General features: G+C 67.3%; 1 protein-coding gene across 1 annotated transcript; it reads left to right on the top strand.

The window, feature by feature from the left end:
- The first annotated feature begins 213 nt into the window (after window positions 1–213).
- KIRREL1 (kirre like nephrin family adhesion molecule 1) lies at window positions 214–22384 on the top strand. The gene is given in 16 exon segments (XM_040539018.1): window positions 214–464; window positions 14341–14490; window positions 15242–15391; window positions 16222–16379; window positions 16471–16621; window positions 17440–17545; window positions 17659–17807; window positions 17894–18021; window positions 18127–18253; window positions 18367–18467; window positions 18567–18765; window positions 18844–18951; window positions 19049–19188; window positions 19293–19370; window positions 19835–20032; window positions 20034–22384. Coding segments are annotated over 16 exon segments (2268 nt in total). The 5' UTR covers window positions 214–412; the 3' UTR covers window positions 20307–22384.
- Window positions 22385–23548: the final 1164 nt, after the last annotated feature.

Here is a 23548-nt window from a genome sequence, read left to right as displayed (position 1 = left end):
TGCACACTCGTCCAACTCCAAGGTCCCACGCGCGTCCAGCCGCACCCCCCGGGTGCGCACCCCCCCCCCCCGCCGTGCAAAAAGCCGCCCCCCCGTGCCCCCCCAGGCCCGGGCCCCCTCTCGCCCCCCCGCCCCCGCTCCCCCCTCCCCAACTTTCCCGAGTTGCCGCCCCCGGCCCGGCCCCGCCCCGCCGGCAGCGCGCACTCCGGGGCGGCGCGGCACGGCTCGGCACGGCTTTGCACGGCTCGGAGCGGCTCGGCACGGCTCGGAGCGGAGCCAGCGCAGCCCGCGGCCCTTCCCCGGCCCCTGCCCGGCCGGGCCATGCTCTAGCAGCGGCGGCGGGGCCGAGCGGGGCGGCGGGGCAGCGGCCCCCCCCCGCGCCCCGTGCCCGCAGCGCGGCCGGGACGGGAGCATGCGGATCCTCTTCCTCTGCCTCCTGACTCTCGCTGACTCCTACGGGCAAGGTAAGCACCGGGCACCGGGGGCACCGAAGAGCCTGGCACGGCTCGCGGGGCACGGCACGGCTCGGTCCGGCTCTGCCCGGGGCTGGGACCCGGCTCCGGACCCGCGCGGTGCCGCCGCGCCCCGCTGGGATGCGCCCGGCTCCGGCCAAAGGAGCCCGCGGCTGGGTCCTGGGGGGGCTCCCGCGGCTGGGGGGGGGCCGGACAGGGTCTTGGGGGAGCCCCCCAGCGGGGGCTGGGACCCCGGGTTCGCGCTGGTGGACCCCAGCGGGGGAGCCGCGTCCCCGGGTTGGGAGCAAACGGACCCCCCCTTGCTGCGTCCTGATGCAACCCGGGGTGGGCTCTGCCCCCCCCAGCCCGCTTCGGGGCAGGGCCCCCCGGTTTCGGTCCCGCTGGATGCCCCGGTCGGGGCCTTGCCCCCCGCAGGGGTCCTGGCCCCCCCGGTCCGGTCCCGCTGGAGCCGGGGTGAGGCCGTTGGAGATGGGGTCCAGGGGGGGCCGCGGCGCTCGGACGCAGGAATTTGTCGGTGCCAGGGCAGGCGGGGGGGACCCGGCAGCTCTGGGGACCCCCAGTGACCAGGGGGATCCACAACAGGGGGGGACGTGTGGGGAGGACCCGGCCTGGACGTGGCAATGCTGGCCGAGTGGGGACTGCCGTCCGTCCGTCCGTCTGTCCGCCCAGGATGCCTCTCGGTGAGAGGGGGCGAGCGCCGGGGGCAGCCGGGACCCCCAGCTCCCAGCCTGGGCAGCCCTCAGGAGCGGGGCTGGGGACGGCGTGGGGCACCCCCTTTCCCCCCCGGTCGCTTTACGGGGCTTGCTGCAACCCAGGGGCTCGCCCGAGCCCCCCCACGTCCCTACGTGACCCCCCCAAATGACCACAGGGAGCCATCGAGGGAAACTGAGGCACGGGGCGCCGTGCGGCCAAGGTCACGCAGAGCAAGGGGTGCGGAGCTGGGGACAGCCCCGGTGCCCCCCGGCCGCCCAGACCACCAGCAGGGCCCCACAGGGTTGGGCACCGTGCGTGCACCGAGCTGCTGGGGTCTCTGCTGGGGTGTCCCCCCCCCCCCCCCCCCCGTTGTGTCCCCCCAGATGGCACAGGGGGGGCCGGTGCGTGGCCGGGGCCGGGCGCTCGAGGGCATTGCCCTGCGCCGAGCCAGCCCCTGCACGGCCTCCGGGTCCTTCCCTGCTGCAAAATCCAATCTAATTTTTAATTAAGGGGGCGGCGTTGCTAAGATGCCAGGAACAAAAATGAGTCGAACGGGGGGTTTAGAAGGAGCATGCAAAGCCTCTTAGAGGGCCGAGGCTGGGGCCGGGGGGTGTGTGTGTGGGGGGGGGGGGGGGGGCACCGATCCCAGGCTCCCCCGCGCAGGGCTCGGGGAAGCGCCGCGGGGCTCCGCTGCCCTCCCAGGAACAAAAGCGCCCGCACGGTGCCATGTGCATCGCGCCGGCCTCCGCGCTCTGCCTCGCCGCAGGGACGAGCTGGACGGGCTGCGGGGACGGGGACGGGGGTGGCAGCACCCCGCCAGCATCCCCCCCGTCCCGTCCCCCGTCCCCCCCCGAGCGGCCCCGTCCCACCACGGTCCCCATCTCGCTCCTGCCACCGCTAAGTTTCGCTTCTGCCTCCCCTCCGCGGCCCCGCTCTAAGGTGGGATGCTTGGGGGGGAAGGGGGGGGGGAGCAAAATCTGGTGGGCTCCCCCCACCCTGGAGCCAGGCGTGTGGGTGCTTGGGGGGGGGGGGTCCGTGCCATTCATGGAGTTACACCCGCTCACACAAAGATGTTGAATGGGTTTCATCACTCTTCATTTCTCACTAAATAATTTTCTGTATCTTATCTAAATGAAACCCATTATTCTTCCCCCCGTTTCAATCACTCGCTGTGATTGCGCCTCAAATTGAAATATTTATTCATTTTCTGGGCGATTCTTCTTCTCCTTCTCTCTGTGGGTTGTTGTGTGTGGTGGTTTTTTTTTTTTTTTTTCTTTTCTTTCCCTCCCTTCTTCCCTCCCAAGGAAGAGCAGCGAAATTGAAACAGCGGAGAGATGGCGGCGGGGGCTCGTCCTGGGGCTCTGGTGCCGGCGGGGGCTGCGCTGAGACCCCGCGAGCTCGCTGCGTGCCCCGGGGGAACGTGGCTGAGCCCCGCTGCCTTTGGAGCCCTCACCCCTGGGTGCATCACTGCTGAAGGGGCAGGAGTGGCACCGGGACCGGGCGCTCTGAGGTCAGGCCGGTCCCTCTGGCCCCCATGCTGGTGCCTTTTTCGGGTAGGCAGCGGTTGCAGGGCTCCGGTCCCGCCGCCCCGTGCCCCTGCAGGCACCCCAAGGTGATGCCAACCACCTGGTGCAGCACCAGCATCCCTCAACCTGGGGCTGCCCCAGACTTATGGGGCAGGAGGGACGGTGCCGGGCCACGGGGCCACCCTTCTTGTGCCAGGGAGGGGGACGAGATGGCTGGGCAAGGGCTGCACCCCAAATCTGCCTGCTGGAGATGGGTGGAGGCAAAGGGCTCTCGGTGGCCACGGGGAGCTGCTGGGGACGGTGGCGGGCACCTGCCCGTGCTCCCCTCCCGGGGCCGTGGTGGCTCTGCTCCCCGCGCGCCGCCGGAGCGGCGGTGGCGTGATGTGATTTGTAAGCTGACCGCCGTCTGCTGCAGGGTAATAAAAGCCCCCGGGAGAGCTCCCGTGCCGTGGCGCGGCGGCCGGGGAGGGTGGGAAGGTGGCCCCGGTCCCCGTGGCTGGGGGGTGCCAGCGCTTGGCGTCGCCCCCCTCCGTGGGCAGAGGGGGGAGGCCGGGGACGTTCGGGGAGCGAAGGAGCCGCCGGTGGCTTCGGGTTGCTCGGGGCATCCCCGCCGCCCTGCACGCCCGCTTTGCCCACCTAAAAAACCCCGTGCCGCTCTCGGCGTGATCCTACAGCGCTCGCGGACCCGTGCCAGCTGTCCCCAGGGTCCCCTCCGGGTCACAGTGATTGTCCCTGCCACCCTGCAGACCCTCATCCCCAGAACACCTCGGAGGAGGAGATGGAGCCCCAAAGGGTCACTGCGCGTCCCCCCAGCCCCACAGTGAGGGGGACCTTGGGGTGGCACCCCCAGCCCTGCACTCCCTGTTCCCCGCAGCGCGCTTCAGCGATCCCAGTTTGGGCTAACTGGGAGCGGAGCAGCCTGGGATTAAGGTGCTTAAGCGCAGGGGGAGGGGGCTGGCAGCATGGGGGGCCCGAGACCCCTGGGTGCTCCCCCGTGGGGCTCCAGCGCCGGCATGGAGGGAGGACGGGGGCTGTGTGGGGCGGGTGGGGAGGGTCCCAACCTCCCCAGGGGCCCCAAAGCCCCTTTGCGAGCACCAGGGATGCCGCGGTTTTGTGCAGGGTCCTGCCCCGAGCCTGTGGCACGTCCCTCGCAGAAGGGGCCGGATCCTGCCCCGGCACACAGCGAGCCCCGGCTCAGCCCCGCAGCGGGGCCACGGCAGCCTTTGGGGCCGGCGGGACGGATCCTGCCGCGGCAGCCATGGCCCCGTGCCGGGACTTGCCCGGGCCGCCCGTGCCAGGGCTGAATCGGCCGCTCCCCAGCTGGGGCCGTGGTTTACTGCCGGGGAAGCATCCCAGGGTGGGGGGGGGTGGCAGCGGCCCCGTCCCGCTCCCATCCTAGCGGCCTCCTGCCCGTTTCCTGCAGGGCCCCCAACTCCGGCCCTCCTCCCACCCGCGGTGACCTCCGGCACCCCACACGCCCTCCTCTCGGAGGTGAGATCGGGGTCGTCGGCCACCTCCGCCCCACCGACCCGAGCCGACCAGCATTAATTACATCCCCAGCCTTTAATTCGAGATTGATTTAATCCCGAGCCAGCTTTCCTCCTGCCCCGCCTGGCCCAGAGCCCACCTGGGCTGCCCTGGGCTCTCTCGCCGCCCTTTGGGCACCCATGGGTGCTCGCCCGCCCCGCTCACCCCATCCTTGGGGCCACCGGATCCAGCCCTGCGGCACCCATCTTGTCAGCCTGCGGGGATGGCCGGGGGCCACCACGGCCCCAGGAAGCCCCCCCGTGTCCCCTCGGTGTCCCCTGTGCCTTCCCCTGCACCTGCAGGACTGGGGAGGGGACCCCGGTGGCCCCGCGGGGTGTCGCCGGCTCCGTCCGGCGGGGACGCAGCCCCCCAGCAGCAAGGGGCGGCGGGGGGATTGTCGCTAACTCCCCATAAAGGTTCCCCCTAATTGCTTGCCTTACCTCAGGTTTTATCATCAAAGCATCCGTTATTCCCTCTCCAGCCTCCTTTTCTTTTTATTATCTCTTAATTAATCACTCTAGCTTTCACACTTAGCAGATAATTACAGTCTCCTGGGTGCACGGCTCATTTTCATAACCTCCTGCTCCCAGCCGGGGGTGGGCACGGCGCGGGAGGGCACTGGGGGGGGGGGGGGGGGGGGACGGGACACCAAAGGGACCCGTCCTGCGCCCGCAGCGGGACCGCGGCACCCTCGGGCACCCGCAGCCCCACCTGGGTGGGTGCGCGGCGGCCGGCGCTGAAAATTGACACTGAGGGGGCCAAAATCAGCCAAAAGCCGTCGTGCAAGGCGCCGGGGGGGGGCAATGGGGTGCCGGGGGTCCACACGGGAGGAGGAGGAGGCTCGGGGCCGAGTCGGGGCAGAGTTAAGGGGATGGAGGGAGCTGAGCGCGCAGCGGGGTCCGGGCGGGGGGCTCGGAGCGGGGCGGGGGGCTCGGAGCCGGCCAGGAGAGTGCCCGGGGCTGGGGGACGGCGGTGGGGGGGGGCAGGAGGGGGTTCGAGGAGCCGAAACCCTCGGAAAAAGGCGCAGGGAAGGGAAAAGGGGGGGAGCGAGGCCTTTTTCTGCAAGGGCTGGAACATAATGGGCTGCCAGCGCTGCCATGGCAACGGGCGGATTATGATCCAAATGGAAATCAAAATGGGGGGGGGGGGGGGGGGGGGGGGGAGAAAAAAAGCGAAAAGAGTGGAGTAAAAAGGAGGAGGGGAGGAAAAACAACTTTTATTTCAAACCCGAGAGCGGCCGTGCGCCGTGCGGGGGTTGCCATGGGAACGGCGGAGGAAAAAAAAATAAAAAAAAATTAAAAAAAGGAGCAAAAACCGCGCACGCGGGCGTGCGAGGGAGCGCGCGTGGGTGCACGAGGGAGCACGTGCCCGGCTGGGCGTGCAAGGGGCACGAGGGGACCCGCTGGTGGCACCGGGCCGCGGGCGGTGACACCCGGAGCATCCCCGGCCTCCGCTCCCTCACCTCCTTGCAACGCCCTTCCCGGCGGATTTGGTGGGAAAGGGGGGGGGGTTCGTGGGGCGGCCAGGGGGGTTCCCGACCTCCCGCGGTGTTTTGGGGTGCACGAGGCTCAGCCGGGGGCTGCGGGGCGTCGCGGGGGCTTGGGGACGGGGTGGGGGGCGCGGCGGGTGGACGGGGGCTGAGTGGAGGCTGGAGGTGGCCTCCCCGGGGACACGGGGAGGTGATGAGGGTTGGGGACGGCCTCTGCCAGGGCAGCGGGCAGAGATTTCGGGGAAACTGAGGCACGGAGCCTCGCCTGTCCCCGGGGAGGGCTGTGGGGCCCGGGGCTCTGCACGCAGCTTGGCCAAAGCGAACGGGGAGCAGCGGGGAGCAGCCCCCCCAGGTCCAGGGACACCCCAAAAAGTGCCTCTGCCCCCCCGGTGCCAGCCCCTGCCCGCCGCGGGATCGGGGCCGGGCGCGGGGAGCCGAGGGTTAAGCGCTGGGTTTCCTTTCTCTCCCTCTTCTTCCAGAGAGCCTTGGCAGGAAATTCCTCAAATTCCAGGCTTGTAGGATCATTGCTGGGCTCTGACCGCAGGAGCGCAGCCAGGGCTGCTCCAGCTTCTCCTTTGCGGGACTCGCAGGGGCCGGCAGCGAGGGGGGGGGGGCTGCAGGGCGGCCCCCACGGCGCTCCCGGCCCCGTCCCCCCCCCCCTGCCACCCCACAGGGACCCCGGCACTGGCGTCGGCCCCATTTGGCCAAGCTGGCTTTGGTGGGCACAAAGCCCCACGGGACCCCCTCGTGTCGCCGCGCCCGGGGGTGCTGGCGGGGGGGTGGGTGCCCTGCAGCCCCCCCCCCCCACCCCGTTCCCCACCCGGGACCCCAAATCCTCGTGGCGGCCACGGGGTCGGGGCGGGCTGAGATTCCTGCCCCTATTTTCTGGAGCAGAGGGGGAAGGGAGCGCGGGGCCATGCAGTGGGGGGGACAACAAGGGTCGTCGTCCCCCCCCCCCAAACCTTTGTGGTTTTGAAGGGGACACCTCGCCCCCTGTCCCCACCAGCCCCCATCCGACCCCGTTCCCTCCCAGTCGGGGTTTCCACTGAACCCCCCTTTTGCCAGGGCGTGAGCTCAGCACCACGAACCATGGGCGACGCTGGATTTATCCGGCGGCGGTGGGGAAACTGAGGCAGGGCAAGGGGCCGGGGGGGGGGGGGGGGGGCCTGCCCCGTGGCGCCGGGGGGGTCCCATCCGTGGCGGGGGCTCCGTTCCCCAGCCCTCGGCGCGGGGCCGCTCTGCCCCATCCTCTCCCACGCGCCGCGGCGCGGAGGCCCCGTACCGGAGGCTCGCGCTCCCAGCTGCTCGTCCCGATTCAATGTGAATGATAATCCCATTATTAAGAGATGTCTCATTAAGACATCTGTAACGAGAGCGCTTACCAGCAGCTCGGTGGAAGGGTGCCAGCCCTGTTTAAATATTTCTTTCCCCTCCATTAATGATTAGGGAATTTTATTTTCTTTTCATTTTTATTTTCTTTTTTCCCCTTTCCCAAAGAAGAAGTCCCCTCCCCCCGGCGCGCACACACAAACAAAAGTCTTAATTAGACATTGTTCCTAACAGGGATATTACACAAATTAATTAAACTCAAGCCAATAAACAGCCCTGCTCCATAATTCTGACAGCCCCAGAAATGAAGAGGAAATAACGAGGGCAGAGGCGCTGCCAGCTCCCAGCTCACCCATGGGTGGGGGGGGACGGGGGCACCCTGGGACCTGCCGCCCCCCCCCCCCCCCCCCCCCGTGGGGGCTGAGCACAGCGTGGGGGGGGAGCAGCGGCCGCACATCTGCAGCCCAGGCCTTTGTGCGAAGGGCAGCGGCGAGGGGAGGAGGAGGAGGAGGAAGGGGCTGGGGTGCGAAGGCTGCCCCGCTCTGCTGAGCCGAAATGCACGGAGCCCGCCCGGCATGGGCGCTGCGGGGCCAGCTCGGGGAGGGTGCACGCGGCTGCACGTGCGCACGCACACGCGTGCACGCATGTGCACACGGGTGTGCGCATGAACACGGCCCGCGCTCATGCTCGCAGCTCCTGCAGCCGCAAGGGTAGTGCTGTGCACGCACACGGCTGGGGCGCGCGCACCCGTGCAAGCGTTAAAGTTGGTGCACACACATGCACGCTGCTGGGCAAGCACACGGACGTGCACACACACGTGCACGCACTCCTGTGCAAGCAAGCGTCTGGTGCGCGCACACACATGTGCACGTGCTCCCGTGCAAGCATCTGGTGCATGCACACGTGCACACACACACACGTGCACACACACACTCCTGTGCAAGCAAGCATCCGGTGCACGCACACTTGTACACACGTGCACACGTTCCTGTGCATGCACTTGCACACCCATGCACACTCTCATGCACACTCCTGTGCATGCACAGCGCCGTTGCACACGCACTCCTTCACGCTCATGCAGCCGCTGCACCCCGCTGCGGCCCCTCGCTCCGTGCCCGTCGGCCGTGCCCGGCCCCCCGTGCCCCCCAGGCGCGCAGAGCCTTTGTCTTTCTGCCTGGCTGCCCCCTTTCAGGGGCCGAGGGCAGAAGAAAGGCGCCGAGGTTCTCACAAACGGCCGCGGCCGGCTGCTGCCTCCGGGCAGGGCAGGTGGGGGGGAGACGGAGACCCCGGCCCCGGGGTGCTGGAGGGGGCTCGGGGCTCCTGGGGACACCGGGGTCCCGTGGGCGTGATCGCCTTGGGGGGGACAGGGGGACCGTGGGGACCCCTAAAGCAGGGTTCTGCCAGGATCAACCCTCGGAGCGCCATGGGACGGCGCCTTGGGGTCGGCACCGAGTGCTGTGGGGCAGCGGAGGTGTCCCCAGGGGGACCTGGGGGGTTCCAATGGGGAATCTGTGGGGGCAGCAACGGGATTTCCGTGGGACAGCAAGACAGCTCCCGTGGGGCAGCAGTGGGGTTACTGTGGGGAGGCAATGGGGTTCCAATGGGATAGCTGTGGGCTTCCCATGGGGAAACTAATGGGGCTCATGTGGGGAAGAAGTGGGGTTCCAGGGGGCTCCCCACAGGGCACCCCAAACCCCCCGCCCCAGTCCCCTGGTGCACGCAGGACGGTGGCAGCTGAAGGGACGGTGGGGTGGCCCCATGGGGACCCTGGCCCCGCGCGGCCCCCCCAGCCCAGCTCGTTTGCCATAACGCAATAAAGCACTTCATTTATTCGCTTCTCTATTTTCTCCCTCTCCCTGCCCAACACTGGTTTATATTTTATTGGCATCTTTGCTGCGCTGAAAGTAATGTAATTACGAGGGGAATTTATATGTTGTTTCGTAAGTCGGGAGTTCATTTTTTTTGTATTATTATTATTAGGTGGGGAATATTTAAGGCTCCTCAGGAACGAAAAATAGAACCCAATTCCACCGCGTCATCTCCCCCGGTATTTATGCCTCTTCCCAACGAGGTTTCAATTGAAAATTGCTCCGTATGTTCCCAGCGCCGCGTATTTTCTCCCCGTGTCTCATCACGAGCTGGTGCCTCCTCTCCTCCTCGTCCCTCCGGGTCCTCTGCCATCGCTCGTGGCCTTTTTGGGGGTGTCAGAGCCGTCCCCAGATCCTTGCCTTGCGCTACCGTTTGCGCATCCCCTATCGAGGCGCCTTCCCCGTGCCTCAGTTTCCCCCCAGCGCCTTGCAGGGGGGGCAGCAGGGTGGTGGGGCCACGTCCCCTGCCCCCCCCCAGCCCTCCTCCTGCCGTCCCCAGCAGCGCAGGCGTCCCCGCCGCGGTGACACTGATGGGCTGTGACACGGCGGGAGGTGCTGGCCGCCCGCGCGGCGGCGCGGCGCCCGTCTCCTGCCCGGGAGGTAATCGAGGTGGAATATTTGATCGGCCGGGAAATGAGCTGCTAAATTTGTTGTGAGATTGGTGTCACAAGCAATCGCGGCGGCGCTCCTCGGCCGGCGGGGGACGGCAGCGGCGGGGAGCGAGGGGACACCGCGGGCTGGGGACACCGGGGGCCGGCAGAGCCGGTGGCGCTCCAGCTGCTTTGGTGGCACAGGGGGCACGGCGATGTCCCCGATGCGGAGATGTCCCCGATGCAGAGATGTCCCCGATGCGCACCCCACGTGCCGCTGCCCCCGGGGACGCCGCGCCTGGTGGCACGGCCAAGGTCACTGTGGCCAGGGCGTGAGGAGGACGGCGGGGACCCAGCGTGCCCGAAGGCGGCGGGGAGGAGGGGAACCGGTCTCCTCCTCATTTGTTTTTATAATTTTGCCTTTTAAAAAATGAAAATAACTGGAGCATCCCTTCCCCGGAGAGCTTTGCTACCACCAGCTCCGGCAGCGGGAAGCGGAGCAGGAGGGGGGAGAGGCAACGGAGCAGCCCCCGCCAGCCCCGTGCCAGCCCCGTGCCAGCCCCGTGCCAGCCCCGCGGGGACGCTGGGGACACCCCGGGGCCACTCCCCGAGATGGCGGCGAGGGGCAGGGCTGGATGCGGCCCCGTCCCCTCCGTCGGCCGCCCTGGTGCCTCCCAGCCTGGCGCTGGGCGCGTGCCAGCGATGCGCTGGCGTCATATGATGGTGGTGAAATACTTTCCGTTCCTGCTGGGACGGGAGGATCGGGAGCGGAGCCGGGGTCCTGGCTCTGGAGGCAGCCGGGGGGGGGGGGGGGGAAACGGGGACATGGATGGGGACAGGGATGGGGATGAGGATGGGGACAAGGGACAGGGATGGGGACAGGGACAGGGATGGGGATGCTGGCGTAGGGGGTGCAGGGTAGCTGCTGCGGGATTCAGTTACCGAGGAATTAAAGGATGGTAATATTCAATTAATGTCAATCAGAGCGGGATTAGAGGAAGGAGATGTTGTCGGATGGGTTGGATGCGGATTGGACGGGGTTGCGCTTGGGGCTGATAAGGGAGCAGGGGGCACAGATTGGGGCTTTGGCCCCAAATGGTGCAGTTGGCATTGGGATGGGCACCCCAGCATCCTCACACCGTACCCCAGCACCATCCTGCCGTACGCCAGCATCGTCCTGCCATACCCCAGCATCCTGGCACCGCATTCCCGTCCCCGCCACCCACCCTCCGGCCACGTTAGCGTTAAAAAGCGAAGGGGAAGGAGAAGAAAATAGAAGAGGGCATTGAGTGACTTCAAACAAGGAGCGGAAGCGGCTTCTCCTGCCAAGATGCTTTCAGAGCGCGCGGCTCGCGCTGTTCCCGGGCAGCGCTGTCTTGCTGGGGTAATCGCAGCGAAGCAGCCTCATAAATTGTTGATGGCAACGGGGACCCTCTCTAGCAAATATCAATTTGCTGGCTGCGGGCGAGCGTGCTGCCGGGCTGGGCTGGCACCCGGGTCCCCGTCCTGCTGCCATCGCCCGCCCGTGTGGCACGGGGACACGGGGACGCTGCGGGAGCAGGCTGGGGGCATCCCCAGCTGCAGGGTCCCCTCTGCCCCGAGCCTCGTCCCAAGTCCCATCCCTGCTCCCCGCGGTCCCTGGGTGGGTTTGGGGCTCTGGCTGCCACCCTGAGTTGGGGACACGCGCGGGGCTCCGTCCTTGAGGCCACCACCTCCACCAGCCACCCTGCGACGCGGCCGGCTTTAGCAGAAAGCCCCAAATTGCCGGAGCCTAAAATAGCTTCTGCTCCTCGGCAGATGGGGCGGGAGGACGGGGAAGTGCCAGGGTCGATCACGTCTCCGCTCCGCCGCGTCCCCCGCCAGCCGCGACACCCGCCCGCTGCACGGGCAGGATGGCACCCGCGGGCTGCGTGTCCCCCCCCCGCCCCCCCCGCTCCCGGTTTTGGGGACGCGGCGACACCGCCGGGAGCGCCGCGCTCGGCCCCGTGCCTCGGTTTCCCCACGCTGGCGGTGCCCGAGGTCCATCCGTGGCGCCGTCTGGGTGATTTTGGGGCCGGCCGCGACGCTTGCGCTTTTTTTCCATCCCATTGCCTCGTGCTGGGTGACAAGTGGCTCGGGGCGCCGGCACCGGGGCGGTGACAGCACGGTGACAGCGTGGGGGCAGAGGGGACGCGGGCGGCGGCGTGGATGCAGCCAGCAGCGTGTCCCAGGGATGGGGACGGGGACAGGGATGGGGACAGAGTCATGGGGACAGGGACGGGGACAGAGCGATGGCCCCGGCTGCAGCAGCCACCCGCGGCCCCGTCCTCCCGCCCGTCTCTTCCTTTCCGCTCTGCCGGGCAGGGCCACAAGGAAGCCAAATCCTCTTTTCTCTCCCGCAGAATAAAACCAGTGGAGGGTGGTTTTTTTTTATTATTTTTTTTTTCCTCCCTGTGTATTTTTTTTTTCCCCCCAATATAAATAGAAGCGAACAACTTGGGAAGAGGAAAGGGGAAAGGCTTAAATTTAAAAGCGGTGAGAAGAGGAAGGGGAGGAGGGAGAGAGATAAAATAATAAAAAAAGAAAAAAACTCGAGCGCAGAGAGATTTAGCTCCATCTGAAAGCTGTCAGCGCGAATAAAAAGCTTTTCTTTGAACCCTGAGTTTAATAGCGAGAGGAGAGAGAGGGAGATTGGAGCACCAGCCCCAGGGCTTAATCAGACCTTCATTTGATAAATAGAGGGAGACAGGGCCGGGCGTGTGGCTCGGTCCCCGCCGGGTCCCTCCGCGGGAGCCCCCCGCGTGCCCGAGCACCCACGGGTGGGCACAGGCCGGGTTCGCACGCCCGGCACCGTGCGGCGGTGCCCCGGAGCCTCGCGAGGGGTTTGTGGGCTCCTTGGCGCAATGTCAAGGCCCCGCCGCGGCGAGGGACGCGCGGTGCTCGCTGCGCCGGGGCCGAGCCCCCCCCGCGTCGCCCTGCGCCAGACTAAACAGCGGCGGGGACGGGACGGGGATGGGGACAGGACGGGGACAGGATGGGGACAGGAATGGGGCTGGGAAGGGGGATGGGATGGGGATGGGGTCGGGGATGGGGATGGGGACGGGGATGGGGATGGGGATGGAGACGGGGACGGGGATGGGGACGGGGAAGGGGACGGGGACGAGGATGGGGACAGGGATATGGATGGGGACAGGGACAGGACGGTGCCTGCAGCGGGGGGGGGGGGGGGGGGCTTCTTCCCACACCTGCACACGCGTGTGCACACGTGCACGCCGGTGCCCCCCGCTTTGGCGTTCTGCAGGTGCCACCGGGCGCTCTGTATCACCCCGCGGTGGCCCTGGGCTGGCCGTGGGTCCCCGCTGTCTGTCTGGCGGCCGCAGCCCCCCCCTGCGCTGCCTCCCCCCCTTCCCCAGCTCTGATCTTCCCCCACGCCCACCTCTCTCCAGGCACCTTCCTCTTTGATCTCCGCTCTGCTTTTTTATTCCCCCCCCAGCTCCATCCCTCCCCCCGCCTCTCCCATTCTCTCCTTCCCTTTATCTCCCTCCCTCCCCCTGTCCCTGCTCCCGCTCCTCTCCCAAAACGCTGCCGCGGGGGGGCCACGGGGCAGGGACATCCGAGTGTCCCCAGCCGCCCCCTCCATGCCCGGGGCCCTGTGGGCGGCTGGGGGCACCCCGGCGTGGGGGTTTGGGATGCCCACGCGGGTGGGATGTGACTGGGGGACACCGGCAGTGACCGTCCCCAAGTCACCGCGGGTCCCGGTGGGCTCTGCGAGGGGCCGCAGGGCTGGGTGCCCCTTCCTCAGCACCCTGGGGTGCCCCGTCCGTGGGTCCTGCGGTACCGGGCCCAGGGGTGCCCCCATGCTGGGGATTTGGGGATGCCCGATGCCACGTGCGGGCTTGGGGGGGGTCTCTCCAGCTGCCTGGGGGGCGATGCTTTTGGGTTGGTTCCTGGTGCTGGGGCGCAGCCAGGGGGTGCCGGGGGCTCCCCGGCAGCGGCGGGGGGATTTGGGGAGCTGCCGGGGGCTTTGGCTGCAGGGTCAAAGGCAGAGGGGGGCCGGAGCACCCGGCTCTTGGGGACAGAGCACACGCTGGGGACACAGAGCTGCGTGGTGCTGGGCCATGCTGGGCCATGCTGTGCCGTGCTGTGCCGTGCCACGCCAAGTGGTGCCGTGCTGTGCTGTGCCGTGCCGAACTGTGCCATGTTGTTCTGTGCTGTGCCGTGCCGAATTGTGCCGTGCCGTGCCGTGCCGAGTTGTGCCGTGCCGAGCCGTGCTGAGCTGTGCTGAGCCGTGCCAGGCCTCGCCGGGCCACGCAGGCGGAGGCAGGGCTGGGGACTTAGCGGCTTCGTTATCTGCAGCTCGCTCATCCCCAGAAGGGATTTCTGCCTCCCCCTCTCCAGCTCCACAGCGGAAATCATTTGAATATTTTAGCAAGAGGCTTTCAAGGGGGGGGGAGGCGAGCACGGGGGAGAGAGAGGCAGCTCCCCCCTGCCACCCCGGGGGGGGCGAAGTGCCCCTCACCCCGCTGTCCCCACGCTCCCCAAGCGGGCAGGGACCCCGGTGTGCCCAGGTCCCCAACCCTGCCCCCCCGCACACGCATGTGACACAGCCGCACGCGTGTGACACACACCCCGTGCTCCCCCCGCTGCCCTCCCGGTCGATGCCCGCTCGCCGCATGACGGCCGCGGCACCATGGGGACACGGCCTGGGGGGCTGGGGACGGCGCTGGGGACCCCGGTGCTGGCCGTGCCGTGTCGCACGCGGCTCCCTGGTGCCAGCGCTGCCCGGTGCCACCGGTATGACGGAGCACTGGGCGCTGGTGTGTGGGGTGCCCTGGGCCGTCACCGATCCCCGTCCCACGTCCCCAGCGGCACAGACGCGGTTCGTGGAGGAGCCGGAGGACCAGACCGTGGTGGCCGGCCAGAGGATCGTCCTCTCCTGCGTGGTACTCAACTACTCCGGGATCGTGCAATGGACCAAAGACGGGCTGGCCCTGGGGATGGGGCAGGGCCTCAAAGGTACCCGGGGGAAGGCTCAGGGACGTCACCGCGCAGGGCAGGGGGTGTCACCGTGTGGGAGGCTCCTGGGCGTTACGGCTCCCACAGTGCCGCGGCCCCCATTTCCCAGCTCCATGTGCCGGAGCGGGGCCACGTGTCCCGTAGCCAAGCTCCGGCAGGGACTGGGCACTGCTCTCTGCTCCTTCCTGCACGCACCGGGGGCCCTGCATGGACCAGGGATCCTGCATGCACTGGGGTCCTGGCATGTGTTGGGGTCCTGCGCACACTGGGGTCCTTGCACACGTTGGGGTCCCTGCACACACTGGGATCCCTGCACACACTGGGGTCCCTGCATATACTGGGGTCCTGCACATATTGGGGTCCTTGCACACGCTGGGGTCCCTGCACGGACAGGGATCCCTGCACGCACTGGGTTCCTTGCACACATTGGGGTCCCTGCACACACTGGGGTCCCTGTATGTATTAGGGTCCCTGCACACAGTAGGGTCCCTGAACACTTCGGGGTCCTGCACGCACCGCGGTCTTTGCCTGCGCCCAGGTCCCTGCACGCCCTGAGGACTCCCCCCATGCCCCGGGGATGCCGCACGTGCCCCATCCCCTCTGCCTGCCCGTGTCCCACGCGGCCGGAGCTGGCACCGGGCAGCGACCGAGCCCCCAACCCTGGCGAATCTGACTCAGAAGCTGGGGGCACGGGGAGCACCCAGGGGGTCCCGTCCCCTCGGCCCTGACCCCCCGCGCCGTGTCCCCGCAGCCTGGCCGCGCTACCGCATCGTGGGCACGGCCGACTCGGGCCAGTACAACCTGGAGATCAGCGACGCCGAGCTCTCCGACGACGCCGTCTACGAGTGCCAGGCGACCGAGGCCGCGCTGCGCTCGCGCCGGGCCAAGCTCACCGTGCTCAGTAAGGAGCGAGCCCGGCTCCCCGCATTGTCCCCGGGTCCCCTGAGCCCCCCCCGGACCCCCCGAGCCAGCCCAGGCAGGCGCGGGGAAGGCTGCTGCTGCCTGCGCCGCCGCCTCCCCCTTGCCTTGCCTCCAGCAGCCTGGCTGTGCCATTATCTTTAATGCCTTAATCTATATTCACGCCGTGGCTGAGTTACGGGACCTACGAGTGCAGTAACTTTGATTTCCCTGACTTTTGTGTCTTGTAAAAAAAAAAAAAAAAAAAAAAAAAAAAGAGATGATGCCGGAGCCGCAGCGGAAATGTTGCATGAATGGGGTTTTGGGGCGGATTTCTTGCTTTTCTTAATTTTTTTTTCCTCTCTTTCTCCTTCTTCCCCTGGCGTTGAAATTCCCATTAGAAAGGCAGGAGATAAAAGGCGCGCGAGTGGGAGCTGTGGCTGGGTACTGAGCCCAGGGGGGTCCCCCCCAACTCCTGCCGAGCTCAGCGGGGTCCCCCTGTGTCCCCCACCCCGCGTGGGGCTCAGGTAGGGCAGAGGGCTCCCAGGATGGGGGGTCCCCATCAACCATTCCTCCTGCACCTGGCTCCCACCTGCATAATTGCAGCCAGCACCCGGGGGCGCTTTGCAAGCAGCCCAGCCCCTCCCTCAGCACCCGTCCCTGCAGCACAGCACGAACCCCGCCGAGCCCCCCGGTTCCCTTCTCCCCAAGAGCCCAGCCCTAATAAATCAGTTTTAAATCAAGGTTTTAGCTCCTCAGCTTGGCAGGTGTGGAGGGTCCCCGGCGTCCCCAGTGTCCCCAGCGTCCCCAGTTCGTCCCCTGTCCCCTCTGCAGTCCCCCCCGAGGACCCCACCATCGACGGAGCCCCCGAGATCCTGCTGCGCGCGGGGACGCCGTACAACCTGACGTGCCGGGCGCGCAGCGCCAAGCCCGCCGCCACCATCGTCTGGTACCGGGACGGGCTCCAGCAGGACGGAGCCGTCACCACCACGGTACCGGCCGTCCCGTCCCCTCCCTCGGCCCCGCCGCGGCCCCGCGCAGCGCCGGAGCTCACCGCGGGCACCGTCCCCTTCTCCCTGGCAGGAGGTGCTGGCTGATGGCAAGAGGGAGACGACGACCAGCCAGCTGGCCATCAACCCCACCGACCTGGACATCGGCAGGGTTTTCTCCTGCCGCAGCACCAACGAAGCCGTCCCGGCGGGGAAGGAAACCTTCGTCAAGCTCAACGTGCACCGTGAGTCCGCGACAGGGACGGAGGGGACGACGCCATGGCGCGGGGACGCGGCACGCGGCACGCGGGTGTCACCGGGGCAGAGCGAGGAGCTTCCAGGGTGCTGGGTGTTGTGGGGTGCTGGGGGGCTCCCAGCATTGTGGTTTGGAGTCCCCCAGAGGGTGCCTGGGTGGGTGGGGGCCGAGGTTGTGCCCGCTGGGGTTCACCGGAGCTGGGCTGCGCCGGCTGCAGGCGGGGGCCAGCTGGGGACGGCGCGGTGAACACCGACCTCCAGTGGCTGCTGCGGGAAGGCTCAGCCCGGCTGGGTCCACGGCCACGGTGGGCACCCAAATCCATCAGGGATGGTGGGTGCCTGCTTCTGGAAGGGATGGGGGGCACCCAAATCCATGAGGGATGGTGGGTGCCTGCTTCTGGAGGGGATGGGGGGCACCCAAAGTGGCCAGGGATGCTGGACACCCACCTCTAGAAGGGATGCTGGGCACCCAAATCCATCAGGGATGGTGGGCACCCACTTCTGGAAGGGATGGGGGGCACCCAAATCTGTCAGGGATGGTGGGTGCCTGCTTCTGGAAGGGATGCCAGGCACCCAAATCAATCAGGGGCGGTGGGTGCCCATAGCAGGCACGTGCCCATAGCAGGCACCCCAAAAGAACATCGCAGTTTTGGGGCTCTCCCCCCGTGCCGTGCCGTGCCCTGGGTGGCAGCACACGGGGCCAGCTTTGCTGCGCCGGGCTGGGGGATTCTCCCCTCGCCCCCTTCTCTCTCTCTGCCACGCTGAGCCCGCCCCAGCAGCCGCGACGGCTCCGTCCGCCTTCCCGCAGATCCCCCGACTGTCACCCTGTCCATCCAGCCCCAGACGGTGCAGGAGGGCGAGCGGGTCGTGTTCACCTGCATGGCCACCGCCAACCCCGAGATCAAAGGCTACAGGTGAGGAGGACCCGCGGACCCTGGGGGGGGGCGCTCACCACAGCCTGCGGGCTCGGTCCGGCGTCGTGGCGGGGCCGGGGGGGGTGCTGAACCCGGGCTCTCCGCTCCCCCAGGTGGGCCAAGGGGGGGGTGATCATCGAGGAGGCCAAAGAGAACAAGTACGACACGCAGGTGGACTACACCTTCTTCACGGAGCCCGTGTCCTGCGAGGTGCACAACGACATCGGCAGCACCAACGTCAGCACGCTGGTGGACGTGCACTGTGAGCGGGGCAGCCCCCCAACACAACCCCGAGAGCCCCCCCAGGGCTGCCTCCCGCCCCCCCCAACCCTCCCCTCTCCCCGCCAGTTGCCCCTCGCATCATGGTGGCCCCCAAGCCCACCGTCACCGACATCGGCTCCGACGTGACGCTGACCTGCATGTGGTCCGGCAACCCCCCGCTGACCCTCACCTGGACCAAGAAGGAATCCAACATGGTACTGAGCCGCGGGGGGGGGGGGGGGGGGGCTCAAGGAGGGGCCGGGCCCCCCCCCCCCGCCAGCCCTCCTGAGCTCCGCCTTGTCCCCGTGCTGCCACCCAAGGTCCTGAGCAACAGCAACCAGCTGTACCTGAAGTCGGTGACGCAGGCGGACGCGGGGCAGTACATCTGCAAAGCCATCGTGCCCCGCATCGGCGTGGGCGAGCGCGAGGTCACGCTCTACGTCAACGGTGAGCGGCCGGGGCGGGGGCGGGGAGGGGGCGCGGTGCCCGCGGTGGGACCCCCCCCACCCCCGGGTGCCGCTGGGTTTTGGTGACCCCCCTTCCCCCCGTCCCTCCCGCAGGGCCCCCCATCATCTCGAGCGAGGTGGTGCAGTACGCGGCGCGCGGCGACCGCGGCAAGGTGGAGTGCTTCATCGGCAGCACGCCGCCGCCGGACCGCATCGTGAGTGAACCGCGGTCGGGCAGGGGACGCCGTCCCCATCCCCGTCCCCATCCCCGGGGGGGGGCCGCGGAGAGGCGCTGACGCAGCCCCCTCTGCCAGGCCTGGGCTTGGAAGGAGAACGTTTTGGAGGCAGGGACGCTGGAGCGCTACACGGTGGAGAGGACCAACACGGGCAGCGGGGTCCTGTCCACCCTCACCATCAACAACGTGATGGAGGCCGACTTCCAGACCCACTACAACTGCACCGCCTGGAACAGCTTCGGGCCGGGCACCGCCATCATCCAGCTGGAGGAGAAAGGTACCGGGGACACGGAGCCGCGGCCACCGCCGCGCCACCCGGCCCCGGCTCACATCCCCGCGTCCTCGTCCCTTGCAGAGGTCTTGCCCGTGGGCATCATCGCCGGGGCCACCATCGGGGCCAGCATCCTCGTCATCAGCTTCCTCGTGGCGCTCGCCTGCTTCCTCTACCGGCGTCGGAAAGGAAGTGAGTGGGGGACGGGGACGCGGCGGATGGGGACGGGGTGGGGGGACCGGCCAGGCTGTGCCCCCTCCGTGCCACCTCCATCCCCGCGCGTCCCCAGGTCGCAAGGACGTCACCCTGCGCAAGCTGGACATCAAGGTGGAGACGGTGAACAGGGAGCCGCTGACGCTGCACGCGGACCGGGAGGAGGACACGGCCAGCGTCTCCACCGCCACCCGCGTCATGAAGGCCATCTACTCGGTAGGGGACAGCCCGCGGCGGGGCCACGCCGCAGCCAGGGCTGCCGGACCGTGGCGGGTGGGAGCCGGGGGGAACAAGGCTGTCTGTCCCCGTTTCTCCTGCAGTCCTTCAAGGATGACGTGGACTTGAAGCAGGACCTGCGCTGTGACACCATCGACACCCGCGAGGAGTACGAGCTGAAGGTCTGGTCCTGGGGCGAGGGGTGGGGATGGGATGGGATGGGATGGGATGGGGATGGGGGTGGGGATGGGATGGGATGGGGATGGGGATGGGGATGGGATAGGGATGGGATGGGATGGGATGGGATGGGATGGGATGGGGTGGGGTGGGCTGGACTGGGATGGGGTGGGATGGGATGGGATGGGGATGGGATAGGGATGGGATGGGATGGGATGGGATGGAATGGAGTTGGGATGGGGATGGGATAGGGATGGGATGGCAGAAGATTGGGAGGGGATGGAAGGCATGGGATGGGGATGTGGACGAGGATGAGGATGGTGTGGAGATGGGGATAGGGACAAGGACACAAATGGTGCTAAGAACAGGAATGAGGCGTGATAAAAGGGAAGCTCGGAGGAGGGAAGGGGCCGGGTCCTCGCCCAGCCCACCCCAGCCACGCTCCCCTCCCACCCCCCCATCCCCGCAGGACCCCACCAACGGCTACTACAACGTCCGTGCCCACGAGGACCGCCCGGCCTCCCGCACCGTCCTGTACGCCGACTACCGCACGCCGGGGCCGGGGCGCTACGAGGCGCGGCCCCCCTCCCGCCTGTCCCACTCGAGCGGCTACGCGCAGCTCAACACCTACAGCCGCGGCCCCGCGTCCGACTACAGCGCCGAGGCGGCCGCGGGCACCGGGGCTCCCCCGGGCACGGCGGGGGGGCGAGACGGCCAGCCAGCTCTCCTACGAGAACTACGGGGGCCACGCCGCCTTCCCGGCCGGCGGCGGCTACGGTGGCTACCGGCTGGGCTACGGGCAGCCCCCCAGCCTGGAGCGGGCGCCCTACGACGCCTACGACCCCATGGGCAAGTACGCCAGCGCCACCCGCTTCTCCTACACCTCCCAGCACTCGGACTACGGGCAGCGCTTCCAGCAGCGGATGCAGACTCACGTCTAGGGGTGGGGGGCGGTGGGCGGCGAGGCCCCGGCGACTGTCCCCTGATATTCAGGGGCTCATCCTGACCCCCCCTCGCCCCGCTTCTCCGTGCGCCGGGTCCCTTCTCTTCGAGCTTCCACTCCCCGCTGGGATAGCGGTTGATTTCGCGGTACCTTCCCAAAGGGGCGAGGGGCATCCTCCCCCTGGCCCCGTGCCCCCCGTCCCGGCCCCCCTTCCCCGTTCTCGGCTCGGCTGGGAAGGAGGGGGGAGCCCGGAGCCTTCCCCGATGGGGGCTCAGCCCCGCACGCCCCGGCCAGCGCCGCCCGTCCCACGGCACACATGCGGCCGCGGATGTAGGCGCCGTGCCTGGCTTCTGTTTTCTCCCCAAAATGCCCCAGCCCAGCCTGTTCCCGTTCCCTGTGCCTTGACTTTTGGGGTTGGCCCACGCTCGGGGCCGGCTCCCTCCTGTCCTTCCGTCCGTCCATCCGTCCCACAAAGCCCCCGCTCCCACCCTGCCCCGAGCCGGTGATCAGGGGGCACCCCGCTCACCCTGGGGGTCCCGGTACGGCGAGCCCCCAAAAACGCCCCCATGCCAAGGGGACGGGGAGCCCTCAGTGAATGTATTACAGGGATGTAGGATAGGGGCAGCTGGACCCCGAGGCTGGGCGAAGGATTTCGGTCCCCAGACGGGCACCAGGACCCCAGAACAAGGGGGACCCCGGAGCAAGTGGGACCCCAGAACAAGCAGGACCCCAGAACAAGGGGGACTCCAATTCCCTCAGGAGCAGGGAGCTGGGTTCTGGCTGGGGCACGAGGGGTTTTGGGGGCACTTTGTGAGCTCAATGCTGGGGTAGTTTAGGGGGGGGTTTGGCTTCCCAGCTGCTTCCTACCCAGCCCAGCTCTTGGTACCGGCACCCACCAGACTCAGGGGGTCCCTGTGGGCCCCTGGGATTAGGTACGAAGCACCCTCCCTGCCTGCCTGGCTCTGCCATGGGGATCGGGGCGAGCTCGGTGGCCCCCCATCCTGCAGAGCCTCCTCCTCCTCCTCTTCCTCCTGGCTGCGGAGCCGGCCCCGCGGCAAGCAGGTACGATTCGGCCGCAGGACGGTTCGGGAAGGAAGGGGCACGGCACTGGGGGGGGGGGTCCCCGATATCCCCCCCTTCCCGTCCCCATCGGGTTTAACCTCGACCCCAAAGGTACTGTCAGGACGGTGCTGAACCCGATCCAGCCTGAGCCCCCCCACCCCGGCCGGCCCGCGTGCCATTTCTTGCGATGGTGCCTGACTTAACCCCGGCTGTCGCCCCAGATGCTGCACCCCCACCGTCTATAGCAATAGCGTCCCGCCGGCCCCGAAGCCAAGCTGAAGCTTTAAACTCAACTCCCCGGGGCAGGGGAGCGGGATCGGGGCCCCCCCCGGCCACGTCCGAGCCCCAAAGGGAGCCCCTGGCCAGGCAGCGGCACCCCGGGGCATAGGGGTGAGCGGGTCCCCTCCTAGCACAGGCTGTTTTAGACCCCCTAGAGACACGTATCTGTGACCCCTGCCCCCCAAGCCACCATTTTTTTATTTGTCCTTTTCCTTTTTTTTAAATATTATGTACTATATTTTTAGTCTTAAACACGATATATTATATATATTTAATTTTTTTATATATATATTATAAATATAAATGTTAAAAAAAAAAAAAAAGAGGGGGCTGCAGTTTGCCTTTGTAGCATCTATCTCGGGGGGGGGGGGGGGGGCTCTGCCAGCGGGGCTGGGGACGTGGGCCCTGGGGGGATGAGGGACGGGGGGGGTCCCCAAGCGCAGCACACCCCGCGCTGCCTCCGCTGACCTATTTTTTTTCGCCCGAGCTTTCGGCAGGAGCCGCTGCCAAGAGGGGCAGGGGAGGCGCTGGCAGCCCCTCCGCACCCGGCCTCGCTGCGTTTTATTTCTCCCAGCCAAGGCTGCGAACGGGCTCGCTTAATGACTTTGTTTCCCTACAAACGCAGCCTATTACTTTGTGTGTTTCCACGCCTGGTTTATTATGCATGAACCAGGCAATTTGCCTGCTGCTCCCGGGACCCATCTTTAAAACAAAAAGGTGCTTTGTCATTCCTAATGGCTTTTGCTGGAGCGTGGAGCGTGCGGTCGGTGGATGGATGGATGGAAGCATGGGGTGGATGCGCGGAGAGACGGATGTGAGGGGAGGGAGAGGCGTTAAGCTCCTGCTCTGCCCGTAACCCCTTTAACTCGCCGTGAGCATCCCGTCCAGGAGCGAGCCGTGAATTCACACCTGGAGATTAGATCAGCTCCGAAATCCAAGCCCCGGAGGTGCTTCCACCTTGCTAAAGAGGCAGCCGCGTTTCCCCGGGAAGCAACCCTCCCCTCCTCGCCATCCAGCTCATTTATTCCGAGATGTATTCTAATTTATTCCCCAGGATGGAGCGTGCTCGCCGCCTCCTCTCGGCTCCGCAGAAATCCCTCGCCTTGTTCTTCCTCCCTCGCCTCCCCGCAGACACGAGGCTGCAGCCTCCAGAAGAGCAGGGGAGGGTGACGCGGGGCTGTGATTTCATTTTTCATGCGTTCCTGCACGCCGGCTCGCGTGGACGTGCCGCACCGAGACAAGGGAACATCCCAAAAGTTTGGGGGTGCAGATGAAGCACCGCGGGTGCGGGACAAGAGAAATTGCCCTCGGCTTCGCCAGGCTGTCCCCGTCCCCTCAAAGCTGGGGACAACGGAGGGACGGGGCACTTGGCAGCACCCAGGAGCCAACAGGCAGCTGGCTTTGGGTCCTGGGGTTTCCCCCAAACCCAGCTTTGGGTCCTGGGTTTTTCCCCCAAACCCAGCCCGAGAGCACCAGGCAAGCAGGGAAGCAGCCCCCGTCACCAGGAGCTCCTGACCAGGGCAGGCACAGCCGCAGCCTCGCTCCCAGCCATCTGACAGCTGCGGCAGGTTAAAAATAATTAAAAAAAAATGAAATAAGGATCCCTCTAGAAAAGCGTAATTTGTCTCCTGGAGCCCCGGACCCGCTAATAACACGCTGTAAGCAAACAGAGGCACGACTCCCGGCTCTTCCCTCACCGCCGGCTGTCATGCTGGAATTTAATCTCTCAGCCCTCTGCTACCCAGGCCGGTGATAAAGTAGAATTTGATTTCGTTCCTAATAAATCAGAGGCTCTTGGAGAGGAGGCGGCAGGAGGGTCGAGGACGCAGCTCCCCGGGCAGGAGTCGGGGCTGAGCTGAGGAACGGGGCTCTGGTGCTGGGCAGGACGTGAGCAACGGG

This window comes from Cygnus olor, chromosome 28, assembly GCF_009769625.2.
Source record: "Cygnus olor isolate bCygOlo1 chromosome 28, bCygOlo1.pri.v2, whole genome shotgun sequence".
Taxonomy (NCBI): domain Eukaryota; kingdom Metazoa; phylum Chordata; class Aves; order Anseriformes; family Anatidae; genus Cygnus; species Cygnus olor.
This window is presented reverse-complemented; position numbering and strand designations above follow the sequence as displayed.